This window comes from Terrapene carolina, unplaced genomic scaffold (genome assembly GCF_002925995.2).
Source record: "Terrapene carolina triunguis isolate 2854851 unplaced genomic scaffold, T_m_triunguis-2.0 Scaffold97, whole genome shotgun sequence".
Lineage (NCBI taxonomy): Eukaryota > Metazoa > Chordata > Testudines > Emydidae > Terrapene > Terrapene triunguis.
This window is the reverse complement of record NW_020664448.1, coordinates 9,313,747-9,326,248: the sequence shown is the minus strand read 5'-3', so window position 1 is coordinate 9,326,248 and position 12,502 is coordinate 9,313,747. Positions and strand designations below refer to the sequence as shown.

Below are 12,502 nucleotides of genomic sequence, written 5' to 3'. Positions count from 1 at the left end.
GCTCAAAGAGGAAGAAACAGTTACTTGCTGTAACTGTTGTTCGTCGAGATGTGATGCAGATGTGTATTCCATGACCCACCCTCCATCCCCTCTGCATCACAGTCTCGTTTCTGGATGTTTCATGAGAAGGAACTGAGGAGGGCACTGTCTCATGTAGCCAGGGGTGGGGCTATGGCCAAGAGGCGTGAGTGCCACCCCTCTATGGGTACTGCTAGTCAAATTTCTCTGGCTCTGGTGCACTGGGTGCGCATACACCTAAGTGGAATACATGTCTGCATCAGATCTTGAAGAACCACAGCTACAGTAGGTAACCGTTTCTTTTCTTTCACTTTCTCATTGTCATAATATTTCTGTTGTATATTTTAAATGGTTGGGCATTTAAAGCTGTTTTGATTTGTCCCCCTGTTTGTGGGCTGTTCCAGGTTTTGCTGGTGTATACTGTACTTTTGGACAACAAATAGTTTGTGTGTTGATGAAATTTGCATTTAATGGCATGATCGTTAAAACACTTAAATCATAGTAGTTAGTGTAATCTTTTCTTCTTAATAAAAAATATGGCAACAAATTAACTTAGCTACAGTGCAATGTGAATAAAGCAAGAGCAAAGCTCACCTGAGCCACCAGTGTAATGATGTTGAATGTTTTCCTTTCACTGTGCTTTGTTTAGTTTTGTATGCTAGCATGATCCAAAATGGCACCAATTAAGGCACAATTTTATTTTTTACACATATTCTTGTTGGACATTAAATATTAAATAGTGCCAGCGATGGTGACTTTACAGTTTTCTTCCTGCATATTTCGTCCTTTATGGTATCATTGTCACATTTTAGGTTAGTGGACTATGTGACCAGAAGTGAATAAGACACATGCCAGTAACTATAACTACCAATGTAATCTTCAAAATTCTGCAGATATGTTGCTCTTTAAAAATGCTTCTATTAAGCTGAAAGAAAAGACACAATCTGGCCCTGATTATTATTATTATTTTTTTGGTCATTAATGACTTCGAGGGAACTGTAAATCACTATTTGCTCTCTAGCAGACATCTGGCTCCCTATTTTTAGAAAATTGAAAGTACATTCTAATAAATTCTGTAGTTCTCAGATGTTCACTTTTCCTGCCTTTAATAAGAGAGACGGGCAGAAGAGTCCGGAAAAATAAAGAACTCTTATGTTGTGTTTCACCTTCTTTTTAACTTCTGACAACCAGTACGTCAAGCTGCTGTGCTGCAGCTGATGTAAAATTCACGTTAACACTTAGCTGTGGCTAGATATTAAAAATTCATGAAAAAAAACCCATCTGAGTTATCTGTTTTGCTGTGAAATGCATGTTTGATTTCTTTTTATATGTAACTTTGTACAATAACATCTTTGTGAAGCAGAGAATGCTGGTTTGGGAGCGGAGGGAGAGGGAGCATTGCATTGAAGGCTCCAGGGAATTTTTCTCTTTATTGAGAGTGGCATTGCACAGCCATTTCTTGTTTACTTGATTAAGCTACATGACATAATTTATCAAACTGTCTTGTAGAATCAACTTTAATGCTGTTTTAATGCACAGGTTTGATTGCTCATAATTAAAACATTATCACTAAATGTAGTATAAAATCTGTTATATAACCATTTTCTGACATTGTTGTGGTCTTTAGTAGAGCACAAAAATAAAGCAGGAAAAAAGACTTGCAGATTTCAGTAATGAGAATCTACAAACTGTTCCTCAGGGATCTTTAATGAGTTGACTTGGCCCATCTATTGACAAAACACTGCACATGTTTTAAAAGGGTATATATCGCTGAAGGGAGTTAGCTGTACTTCCTATTAGCATTATTCTTGAAGAAGCAGAATCAAAATTCATATTTCCTAGGTGAATCAGATCAAGGTATAATGTAGACAGTGTTTTCATGTAATGAATTCTATAACATCTTTTTGACCTGGTCTTGCAATATGATGAAATAGAATTGAGCTGATACAGTTATAAAAAAATATGATGCATAATCAGTACCTTTGAAGAACTAGGGTAGGACAGTCTGAAGCACCACTTTGTCTAAAACGCAGCATATCACCACTCCCAAATACATGGGTAAACTATGTATCACTCTAAATATAGGTGGGGCTGGTAGTACTGCCTACTACACTGCTCTACAGCCAAAATGCTTCTGAAATAAATGTAATCAAACTTTACTAATTCTGGGTCACTGAGAACGAAAATGATGCTTAAAATTGTTGATTGGCTCTAGTTTTCAAGATATGCTATTGGGTCAGTATATACGACCCTTGACTTGGGAATGGCGGCGGATAAGTGAGTTATAAAGGGAAGGGATCTCAATTTAAACCAGAAATGACTAAAATATATCTTTGACTGGATCTATGAATAAATCTATGACTGGGTTTGGACAGTACTTGCTTTTTAGGCAAAACAATGAATGATGCAATCTGAAGCTGGTATTGCGTCATACATGATATGAATAGCATCATGTTATTCCTAGAAGTCATGGATGATGCAATCATAATGAAGCTTACATCACTCTGGTGAACAAATTGCCCTATATCAGCTCTAGAAATCATACAGTGTCATGCTCTCTTATTTGTCAGTGTTTGATTTTGCAAAGGGACACATTTCTGTTTAGCCAAAGTGAGCAGAGATGCCTCGTACTTGTGTGAACAGTGCAGATAACTTCTGCTATGTTTGTGGTGAAGTGACTTTTGCATCACAAAAGCGCAGTATAACCACTATGGTTAAGAAAGCCTATCACCTTTCTTTTGGCTGCAAAATTGGAGATCAGGACAAGAGGTGGGCCCCACACATATGCTGCAACACTTGTGCAACAAATCTTCGCCAGTGGTTGAACAGGAAAATGAAATCTATGCCTTTTGCAGTGCCAATGATTTGGAGAGAGCCAACAGATCATACCAGCAATTGTTACTTCTGCATGGTGCCTCCAGTTGGGAAAGGTGTGTCAAAGAAGAAAAAGTGGACTGTGCATTATCCAAACATTCCATCAGCTGTAAGCTGTACCATTCCTCTGAGTTCCTTCTGGCTTCTAAATCACAACCACTATCTTCCCTCTGTCTTCAAATGATCATTGACATTAATAATTTGTGTTGGGAATGGAAATTCTGGCCAGGATGCTAGCATAGACCTCTGCCCTTACGTGTAGAACTGATGACATTTGTTTTTTAAGCTCTCATTTGAAACTGACTCATACGGCACAATTACCATTTATTCTACCTCTAAGGATTAAGGACTGAATCAGCACTGATGGGATTTGAACATGTGTTGGAGTTTAGATGTTTAAAACCTGATACGCATATCACTAAGCTTTCTCCCTGCAGTGTAGATAATGTTGATTGAAACATAGAAAAATATACATGGGAGAATAAATCTGCCCAGAGTCTCTGGATAAATATTATGCAGTTTATCAATGTGCATAAAGTATCTCTTTTGAAAACTGGAAGGAATCTAAATGCAAAAAAAGTGTTTACATGGTCTTGTTAACAGGAGTGAGGCATCCCATCTATTCCACAAAGCACTAAAACATTGCTTCTCCCTTAAGCATATGTTTGCAACTATGGTAAAATTATAGACTCATGAAAATAGGAGGTTATAATAGGAAAGCTGACAAACTATTGTAGGAGTCTTTCCAGAAAAAAGCTAGCATAATGTACATTTTGGATTTTCCTTTTCTATTTCTCTAACTCTTTACCACTTTTCTCTTTTTTTAACTGAAATAAATATAAATTTCAATTTATCCCAATTCCTAATACACCTCTACCCCGATATAACGCTGTTCTTGGGAGCCAAAAAATCTTACCGCGTTATAGGTGAAACCGCGTTATATGGAACTTGCTTTGATCCGCCGGAGCACGCAGCCCCGCCCCCCCGGAGCGCTGCTTTACCGCGTTATATCCGAATTCATGTTATATCTGGTTGCGTTATATCGGAGTAGAGGTGTACAAACTTTAAATTGAGGTACTCTATATTGTGTTGCTAGTGGATCAAACATAAGGAATTGAAAGAGGGCAGAAGATAGATAATGTATACAAACCACCACTTACTACACTTGGAAAATTCTTGAACTTATTTGTATTAAATTGATGGTGAGTTTTTTATGGTGATGTATTCTAAAGGTGAAGTTAAAAGTTAATTTCAGACTTGTTAGCAACCTTGTAGAGGTGCGGACTCACCCCTGCGGCGCCTCCTGCTGGTGACTTCCGGGAATTAGCTCGTTCCAGCTCCGGAGCGCCCTCTGCAGGCTGGTGATCTGCCTGTCCTCCGGCCCCTGTGTCCCTCCTTGGACCCCGGTGCCCTTTTACCTGGGGTGCTGCCCTCTAGCAGTAACCTCTCAGTCTTAGGGTCTCCCCTCCCCAGGGAACCCCCACCCACTATTCCCACCTCACCTCAGTATAAGGCTACTGCCAGTCATTGTCTAGCCCCACGCCCTGGGGCAGACTGCAGTATCAGTCTACTCATCACTGGCAAGGTTGGGTTTGGACCTGCTGCCTTGGCCTACCCCTGGGCTGCCCTCTGCAACCCCTAGTACTCCTTGGCCTTCTGCTAGGAGCTCCCCAGCCTTTCCCCAGCCCTGCTTCACTCAGGTACTCTGTCTCTAGCTTCCTGCAGCCAGGCCCATCTCCCTCTACAGCTAGAGAGAGACTGAGTCCTTGCTCCTGGCTCCCAGCCTTTATAGGGCCAGCTGGGCCTGATTGGAGCGTGGCCCAGCTGCAGCTACTTCCCCAGTCAGCCTAGTAGCTGCTTCCCCCTGCAACAGCCTTCTCCCAGGGCTGTTTTAAGCCCTTCATGGCAGGAGCTGGTGTCCACCCCGCTACAAACCTGTTTAACTAGTCAGGGCCGGCTCCAGGGTTTTGGCCACCCCAAGCAGCCAAAAAAAACAACCAACCAACCAACCAACCAACCAAAAAAGCCACGATCGCGATCCGCGGCGGCAATTCGGCGGGAGGTCCTTCGCTCCGAGCGGGAGTGAGGGACCGTCTGCTGAATTTGCCGCCGAATAGCTGGACGTGCCGCCCCTCTCCAGAGCGGCCGCCCCAAGCACCTGCTTGCCAGGCTGGTGCCTGGAGCCGGCCCTGTAACTAGTGTTACTTTATTAGTCTGTTTAGTGAACTTAAATACAAATGGCTCGTCTGTTGGTGTGCTGAGACCACTTGCTATCATGCTGACCAATATTCTCTCATTGTTTCCTTATGTTCCCCCCATTGATCTGTCCATATCTGTATGTGGTTTCTTGTCTTACATTTAAATGGGGCAGGAGTGTCTTTGTGTTTTTATAGTGCCTACCAAAATTGAGTCATCGTGGTCCATGAATGGGGGTCCTGGGCACTACAATAATACAAATAATAAATTGAATATAATTAAAATATGTACATTCACATTTGATTTAAAATGTGATCTTCTCAATGTGGATTTCAGTCTGGACAGAGCACTATAGACATGACCTTCACAACCCCTTCAGCTTCAGGAAAAGTGCCAGCAACAAAATAGCAGTTTTCATCAACTTCGCTAAAGCTTTTGACTCTAAGTCATGAGGGTCTTTGGAAACGTTTGTTCACGTTTGGATACTCAGCAAAGTTTATTTCGGTCATTTGGTCCTTCCATGATGGGATGAGGGTCGGTGTGGTGGAAAATGGTGGGATATCTGAGTCCTTTCTGGTGACCAGTGGCACCAAACAAGGTTGCAGACTGGCTCCCATGCTCTTTTGCATCCTTTTTTTGGACTATGCTTAGGGATGCATTTCATGACATTGACAGAGGAATATTTATCCAGTTCCACACTGATGGGATTTTGTTCAATCTGCAATGCTTCAATGTTCACATGAAAATGGCAGATTTACTCATGAAGGAGATTTTGTTTGCTGATGATTGTGCACTGGCTGCTCACTCAATTGATGATGTTCAATTTATAACTGACCGCTTTGCTCATGCAATCATGTTGGTTTTACAGTCAACCTAAAGAAAACCTGTGCCAGGGGATATGCATGTCTTCCCTGTTAAGATCAAAAGTGCACCTCTCAAGTCCTTGAAGTTTTGCTGCCTCAGGAGTGAACTGTCACAGAATGCCACAATTGAGGATGAGATTACCCATCACATAGCTAAGACTAGCTCTGCATCTGGAATGCTCTCACACCACTTTGGAAGAATAGGGGCATCAAAATAAGCACTAAACTAAATGTCTGTTGAGGGCGGTCATGCTTGCAATGCTTCTGTATGGTTGTGAGACATGGACAACACGTTGCCACCATATTGATCGGGTCCGTATGTGCTGTCTCTGGTCTGTTTGCAGTGTCAATTGGTGGGACAAGATTCCCAGTATCAGAATTCTTAATCATCGTCGATGTCTGGCATTCAAAGCATGCTCATAAAAACTTAGCTGCATTAATCTGAGCATCTCATTAGCATGGCCTACTCGAGAATACCCAAGGCCATATTTTATGGTCAGCTAAAGTAAAGCTCCTTTTTTCATCGTGGCCAGTACAAATGATATAAAGACACACTGAAGTCAAATGTGAAAGCATGTCCAGTTGACCCCAGCAACTGGGAAGCAACAGCCCATGACAGATCAAGATGATGGCAGATTTGTCATGTCATCAATAACCACTTTGATGCAAGGCATTAACACCTTATGTGAAATATGTGAACATGACAAAATCAAGGATACAGCAGCCTGCGATGCTCATGGGTAATCTTGTCTGTCCGACATGTATCAGTGTTTGCCGTTCTTGCGTATATATGTTCACCTATAGTGTTTGCTGAATCTTTGTATGTCGACATGGACAGGAGACTCCATCATAATCAAAGTACATTTCTATTCAGAAAAATGACTGAAAATAGCATTGTAGGGTGGCATATTTATTTTCTGGCAGACTGAATGTGGTATTGCCTGTCTGCAAGCTTGCAAACTCAACATGCTTTAAGAGCTAAAATGAGTTCTTTTTATCTCACACATAGTAAAGGTCTCATTCCAAATTATGCCTTCAGTGACACCTGTGCAGGCAGATTGTTTTGGGTGAATTTGTGCAGGTGTAGTTGGTTCAGTTTGATAAACAATTCTGTTGTTCATGCACAAGAATGAAGAATCCTACCACTATACCCCCTTGTCAGCTTAGTTGGCTCCTCAAATCTGCTGAGTGGAGTAAAAGTAAAAATATAAAGAATGTTTGTCACTATAGTAAACAGATACTACTTTGAAAACTCAAAGGGAGCCAATATGTTGAACAAGAAGGTGCCAGTTTTGCATAGTCATTTTCCAGAGTAGAGCTACATTAAAGGTTATATTTTCCTTCTGATGCTATAATTCTCAATAATGGCTGTTGCTCAGAGTGTGGAGGCATTGCTAGTGGAGTAACAAATGGATTGGTATGGGGACCATGGCAGCTCAAAGGGATACATAAAACATTCACAAAGGGGTTGAGATGCTGTAAATAGTGTCCTGCCTTAGTTGATATGATAGCCCAATGCATTTGCTCTTGTTACGAGACATTTGCATCTTGATATCCTTCAGAAGATTTTACGGGGGGGGGGGGGGGGAGCAGGGGAGAGGTGAGTATGTGTGAGGTGTTCTTGTTGCACTACTTAAACTTCCTCCAGACAGTTTTCTGAGCTACCACACTCCAAAATATTTATCATCTTCTGTTTAAAGGGCTCTTGTGAGCACAACATTAAATTCAGTAAAAATAGTAACAATACCAAAGCAGCTACGTTTTAATTCTTAAATAGTGTTATATAACATCAAGATTTAGAGTTGGTCTGAATATTTCAAGAAAGCGAATTAGTTTAATTATTGCATCTGAAGAAGTGAGGTTCTTACCCATGAAAGCTTATGCTCCCAATACTTCTGTTAGTCTTAAAGGTGCCACAGGACCCTCTGTTAGTTTAATTACGTCTGCCATTGTGCTAAATTACCAATAACAATTGTGCATAGCTATTTCAATTACAGTAACATGTTCCGTAATTTTAATGTAAATGGTATATTTCATATAAGCATAAATGCTGTATTATTGAAGAGGTTTTCAGGACTGAAAGAAAATCTTATATTTAAAGATTATGTATTTTACAGAAATATTTATGAACAGGTACCTAGAAAATTTTTGTAGTCTTTAAAATTGTTGGTAAGAACTGGATTATTTTAAAGAAAAGCATGACTAAACAATGGGAGTTTATAGATACATAGTTGAAAGCCAGAAAGGACCAGCAGATCATCTAGTATGATCTCCTGTGCAACACAGGCCATTACATTTCTTGCAGTTACCCGTATATTGACCACAATGAATTAACTGATGTCCTGATTTATGCTCTCGGTAGGGTGGACAAGAATTGAAGGGCAAGGAAACGGGACTCCCCTTCTGCCCCTAAAAGTTGTGTCTACAAGTCAGGATTATTGGTGGAATATTGTGGGCCTACTCAGTGTCACTGTCTGTGTTAAACCTGTAAATAAATAAAGGACTTAATATTCCAGTGCTGTGAACTGAGCACTTTTAATAGTGTTACATTTATTTGAAAAGGTTCATTAAAGCAAATTCCAGTTTTCTGCTATGCTGCCACTCCAGTGGGACTTAGGACAGTTTGTCAGAGTGAAGAATACTAACATTTAAATTGCTTGGTTTACCAGATGTGACTCATTTCTATAGGGCTGTATGGGAGTGACTGTGTGCATTCAGATATCTGGTGATGAGAGTAATTTAAATGTTTATGTAGATGGTCTTTCACTGAACGTTTATCTTCACTGTGCTTTACTGTAATGGTTTCCTACTATCGAATAACATAGCATTCACCACACCTCTCCTTCTCTGCATGGCATGATGTTTGACCCAAAGAAAGAAGTGATGGTCACCTACTTTTATGATTTCAGTGTAATTAGAATATTTACAATGTATTCACAAGCCTTGTGTATGTTTGTTTCTTTTGCATGTTACATTTAAACTTATCTCTGGCTGGAAGGTCAGGCATAAAGTTATTTCTGGAAATAAAAATCATTAATACTATACATATATATTCCAGGCAGGTGTCCAGAAACAGTAGCACTCCTACTTCATCTATTACTTGAAGTGAAGATGAAAATTTGCAAGTTCTCAGTTGTTTTATTCAGTCACCGACTTGATCATGGCTATGTTGGTATTTTAAGTCACTTAAAAATCAATATTACACACTGTATGAATTGGATATTTGTGCTTTTTTTAGAATACATTGCCCTGAAAAAAAAGCAATTTTGAAGGAATGAAAGGCAGTATGATCTAAAATGACACCATAATATCAGATGTGGTATCTCTTATTACTATTTCAGACAGTAATTAATTTAGTAGGTGAATTAAAATATCCATCCACAAAACTTTTTGTGAAACATATAGAGCATAAAAACCCTGTGTTTCCTTAAGAACATTTCTAAAGGGATAGAACGGGGGTTCTCAAACTGGGGATCGTCACAAGATTATTACATGGGGGGTCGTGAGCTGTCAGCCTCCACCCCCAAACCCCGCTTTGCCTCCAGCATTTATAATAGTGTTAAATACAAAAAAAGTGTTTTTAATTTATAAAGGGGGTCGCACTCATAGGTTTCCTGTGTTAAAGGGGTCACCAATACAAAAGTTTGAGAAACACTGGGATAGAATAAATGTTTGATCGTTTTCATAACTGCCAAATTTGCTATTTAAGTATTTTATCTCCTTCAATTTTAAATTGCCATTGTAAATTTTTCATTGGGCTAAACTTGGCATAAGAGTACTCAACTCAAATGTGGATTTGTTTAGAAAATCATTTTTCATATTGGGTAAACCAAATATTTGTAATAAGAAAATAGCAAATCCCTGAAAACAAAGGGGAAAATGGAATTCTGTTCTGTGTAAATTGCCAAGATCTTGTGTGTGATATAACTACTATGTAGACAGCCCAAGCAAATGGGATTTTATAACAGAGCATACACCGCTGTCATGTACCTATGCAAAATAATGGCAAAAGAATCATGCTGTAAGTGCTTCACAGTGTTACAAGAACTGAAAACTTCATTAGCAAGTTTTTGAGTCTGCAGGGTCTGTTGATGCCTTCACGAGGTTTCTTTAAGAAGTTTCACTATTCAATTTTAGGGCTCCCATACTTTACTCTGTATAGGTTAGGTATTAATGTTTCATACAGTGGGTCTGCTGGCAGAACCTGGGATAAAAGCATTGAGGAGTTTGTTGTATTCTCAAAGTCTGGGTTTAGTATACAAGCCTCCTGCAATCACCATTCTGTCAGCAGGCCAATAGCTGAGTAGTGGAGCCCACAAAATGGAGCAGGGAGAAGAGCCAAGACACATGTGGACGCACTGAATCAGTGCATTTTCTGAGAGTCCTTTGCTGGCAAGCTACAGTGGAAGTATTGCCCTCCCTCAAGTGTGAATGCTTCCACTGGGGCAGCTGCCCCTCTGGGCAACTTTCATACCCTGTGCCTACATGGTTGGACCATGTACATAGTAAAATTCATCATTGTTCTGAGACTTCGTAGTTGCAGGATCAGGCTCTCAATGACATACTAACTACAAAGGATGTTGTCATTAATTTAGAATATCAGTGGTTTTGACAGTTCACGCCGCACTGTTGTTGAGTCTGAATACAGTACACATAGCTCTTCACAATAACTGTATACATTGCTTAACAGCACATTATGATGTGTGTGTCTGTACGTGTCAAAGGTAACCTGTGTTGACACATCTTGTCCATAGTTCCATCTGGAAGCTCTCACCTTCTGAAGTCCATGGGAGTGGTGTTTTCACACAAAAATTGTGCTTCATCTGTAAAATTAAGCAAAAGAAGATAAGTATATTTTGCTGAATAATACACTTGGGCCCACACACTTTCTTCTGCCATAGTGGGTATGGATGCAACACTTTATTGATGGGTGACAGAAAGTTGTGTGTGTGTTATTTTTTGATATGTATAAAGATCAGATCCATTGGGAAAATACATCAGTGAGCTTGAGAAGGTAGGACATGGCCCTTTCAGTCAGAGCCACAGACAATGAGAAAATTTTATGGCACAAGTATATTACCTTCATCCTATTATACAACAGTCTTGTATGCAACGACACTGTTTAATCAAGTTCTAATTTCTGACTTAACAGCATATTGTACTGACCACAAGTTCTCCTGAAAATCTGATAGGTTTTCGTTGCATGCTTTTATATTCTGATTGTTGCATAATCTGTATGTTCTTGCACATTACTACACATCTAATTTTTTACTCTTGTCTCTGTATCACCAGGCCTCCTGAACCTGTTTACAGCACTGTGAACAAACTGTGTGATAAACCACCTTCTCCTAGGCACTATTCCCCTGTCGAGTGTGACAAAAGCTTCCTTCTTACAGCTCCCTATCCCCACTACCACATAGGCCTGCTCCCTGACTCTGAGATCACAAGGTACTGCATGTGTTTCTACCTCACTTCCTTTACTGGATTGCATGAGCATCACTAAAATTGTTTAGTAGTCTCTACCTCACTGTAAAGTTCCCTCTTCTAAGGCTTGCACTTGTCTTTAACCTGGCTTCCACCTCTGCAACATTGTACTGTGGGAGATGTATGCTACCTCAATATAATGTTGGTAGTCAAGAGCTGAGGGGGAATACAGGCAATGTTTGTATCCCTAGGAATGATGCTTTAAGTGTTTCACATGTTATGAATCACATGCTATAGCCTAACCTAGCGTTTTTTTACTTCAGAGCTGAAAAGTGACCAAGACTTCACCGTAAATTGTAAGAGTTAGGGTTGATGCCATACATTTATCTCTGCTCTGCTTGTGTGTATTTTGATTTGAGAGGTAACAAAGACTAATTGCCCCTCCAAGCCAAATATTGGCTGACTCAGCATCTGAAATGTTGTATTCCCTCTGATGGCTATGTTCTGACAGGAGAGTTTGCCAAACTCAAAATGATGAAAATGAACATAATGAATATAAATTGTGTTTAATGTTGCCTGGAATTTATGATAGATATTTAATCAGGGACAACTTATTCAGGCCAAATTCCTCTTTATAAGTACTCTTCAAAACTGTATCCAGGCATAACTTAGTTACCTTAGGCAAACAAAACAGTGGCTTAGGGGAAAAAAAGAGATTTAGGCTTAAATTTTCAAAAGTGACTCATGATTTCTAGATGCCTTAGTTTTTTGGGTGCCCAACCTGAGACATCTTAAAGGAGCCTGATCCTCAGAAAGTGCTTGAGCATCCATCCTCTGAAAATCAAGGCCTCTTTAAGATGTCACAGATTGGGCAGCCAAATATTGAGACACCCAAAATAGCAAGTCCCTTATGTAGGCTGTAATCATTGGGTCAAAGAGATTTTTAGAAGTCTGTGTTGCAAATGTAAAATAACAGAACATGTCTAATACTTGGCCTAAAAGTTACTAACCTTAAATCCACTGGTAACAAAGGGCAATTTTTGTAGCAAGGAGATTAAGTGTGTGTTCTTTATGGTTTCTAAAGGGTGAACACAATGCTTTCAGCACAGTGTCTTTCGAACAAAGTC

The 12,502-nt window shown here is 39.9% G+C and overlaps 1 protein-coding gene across 2 annotated transcripts in view; it reads left to right on the top strand.

The window, feature by feature from the left end:
* DLG2 (discs large MAGUK scaffold protein 2) overlaps positions 1 to 12,502 on the top strand; it is a 581,213-nt gene that overhangs the window by 216,907 nt on the left and 351,804 nt on the right. For both annotated transcript variants that reach the window (XM_026651698.2, XM_026651699.2), the window contains exon 9: positions 11,244 to 11,399. In XM_026651698.2, the coding sequence (XP_026507483.1) occupies positions 11,244 to 11,399 (156 nt within the window). The remainder of the gene's footprint in view (positions 1 to 11,243; positions 11,400 to 12,502) is intronic.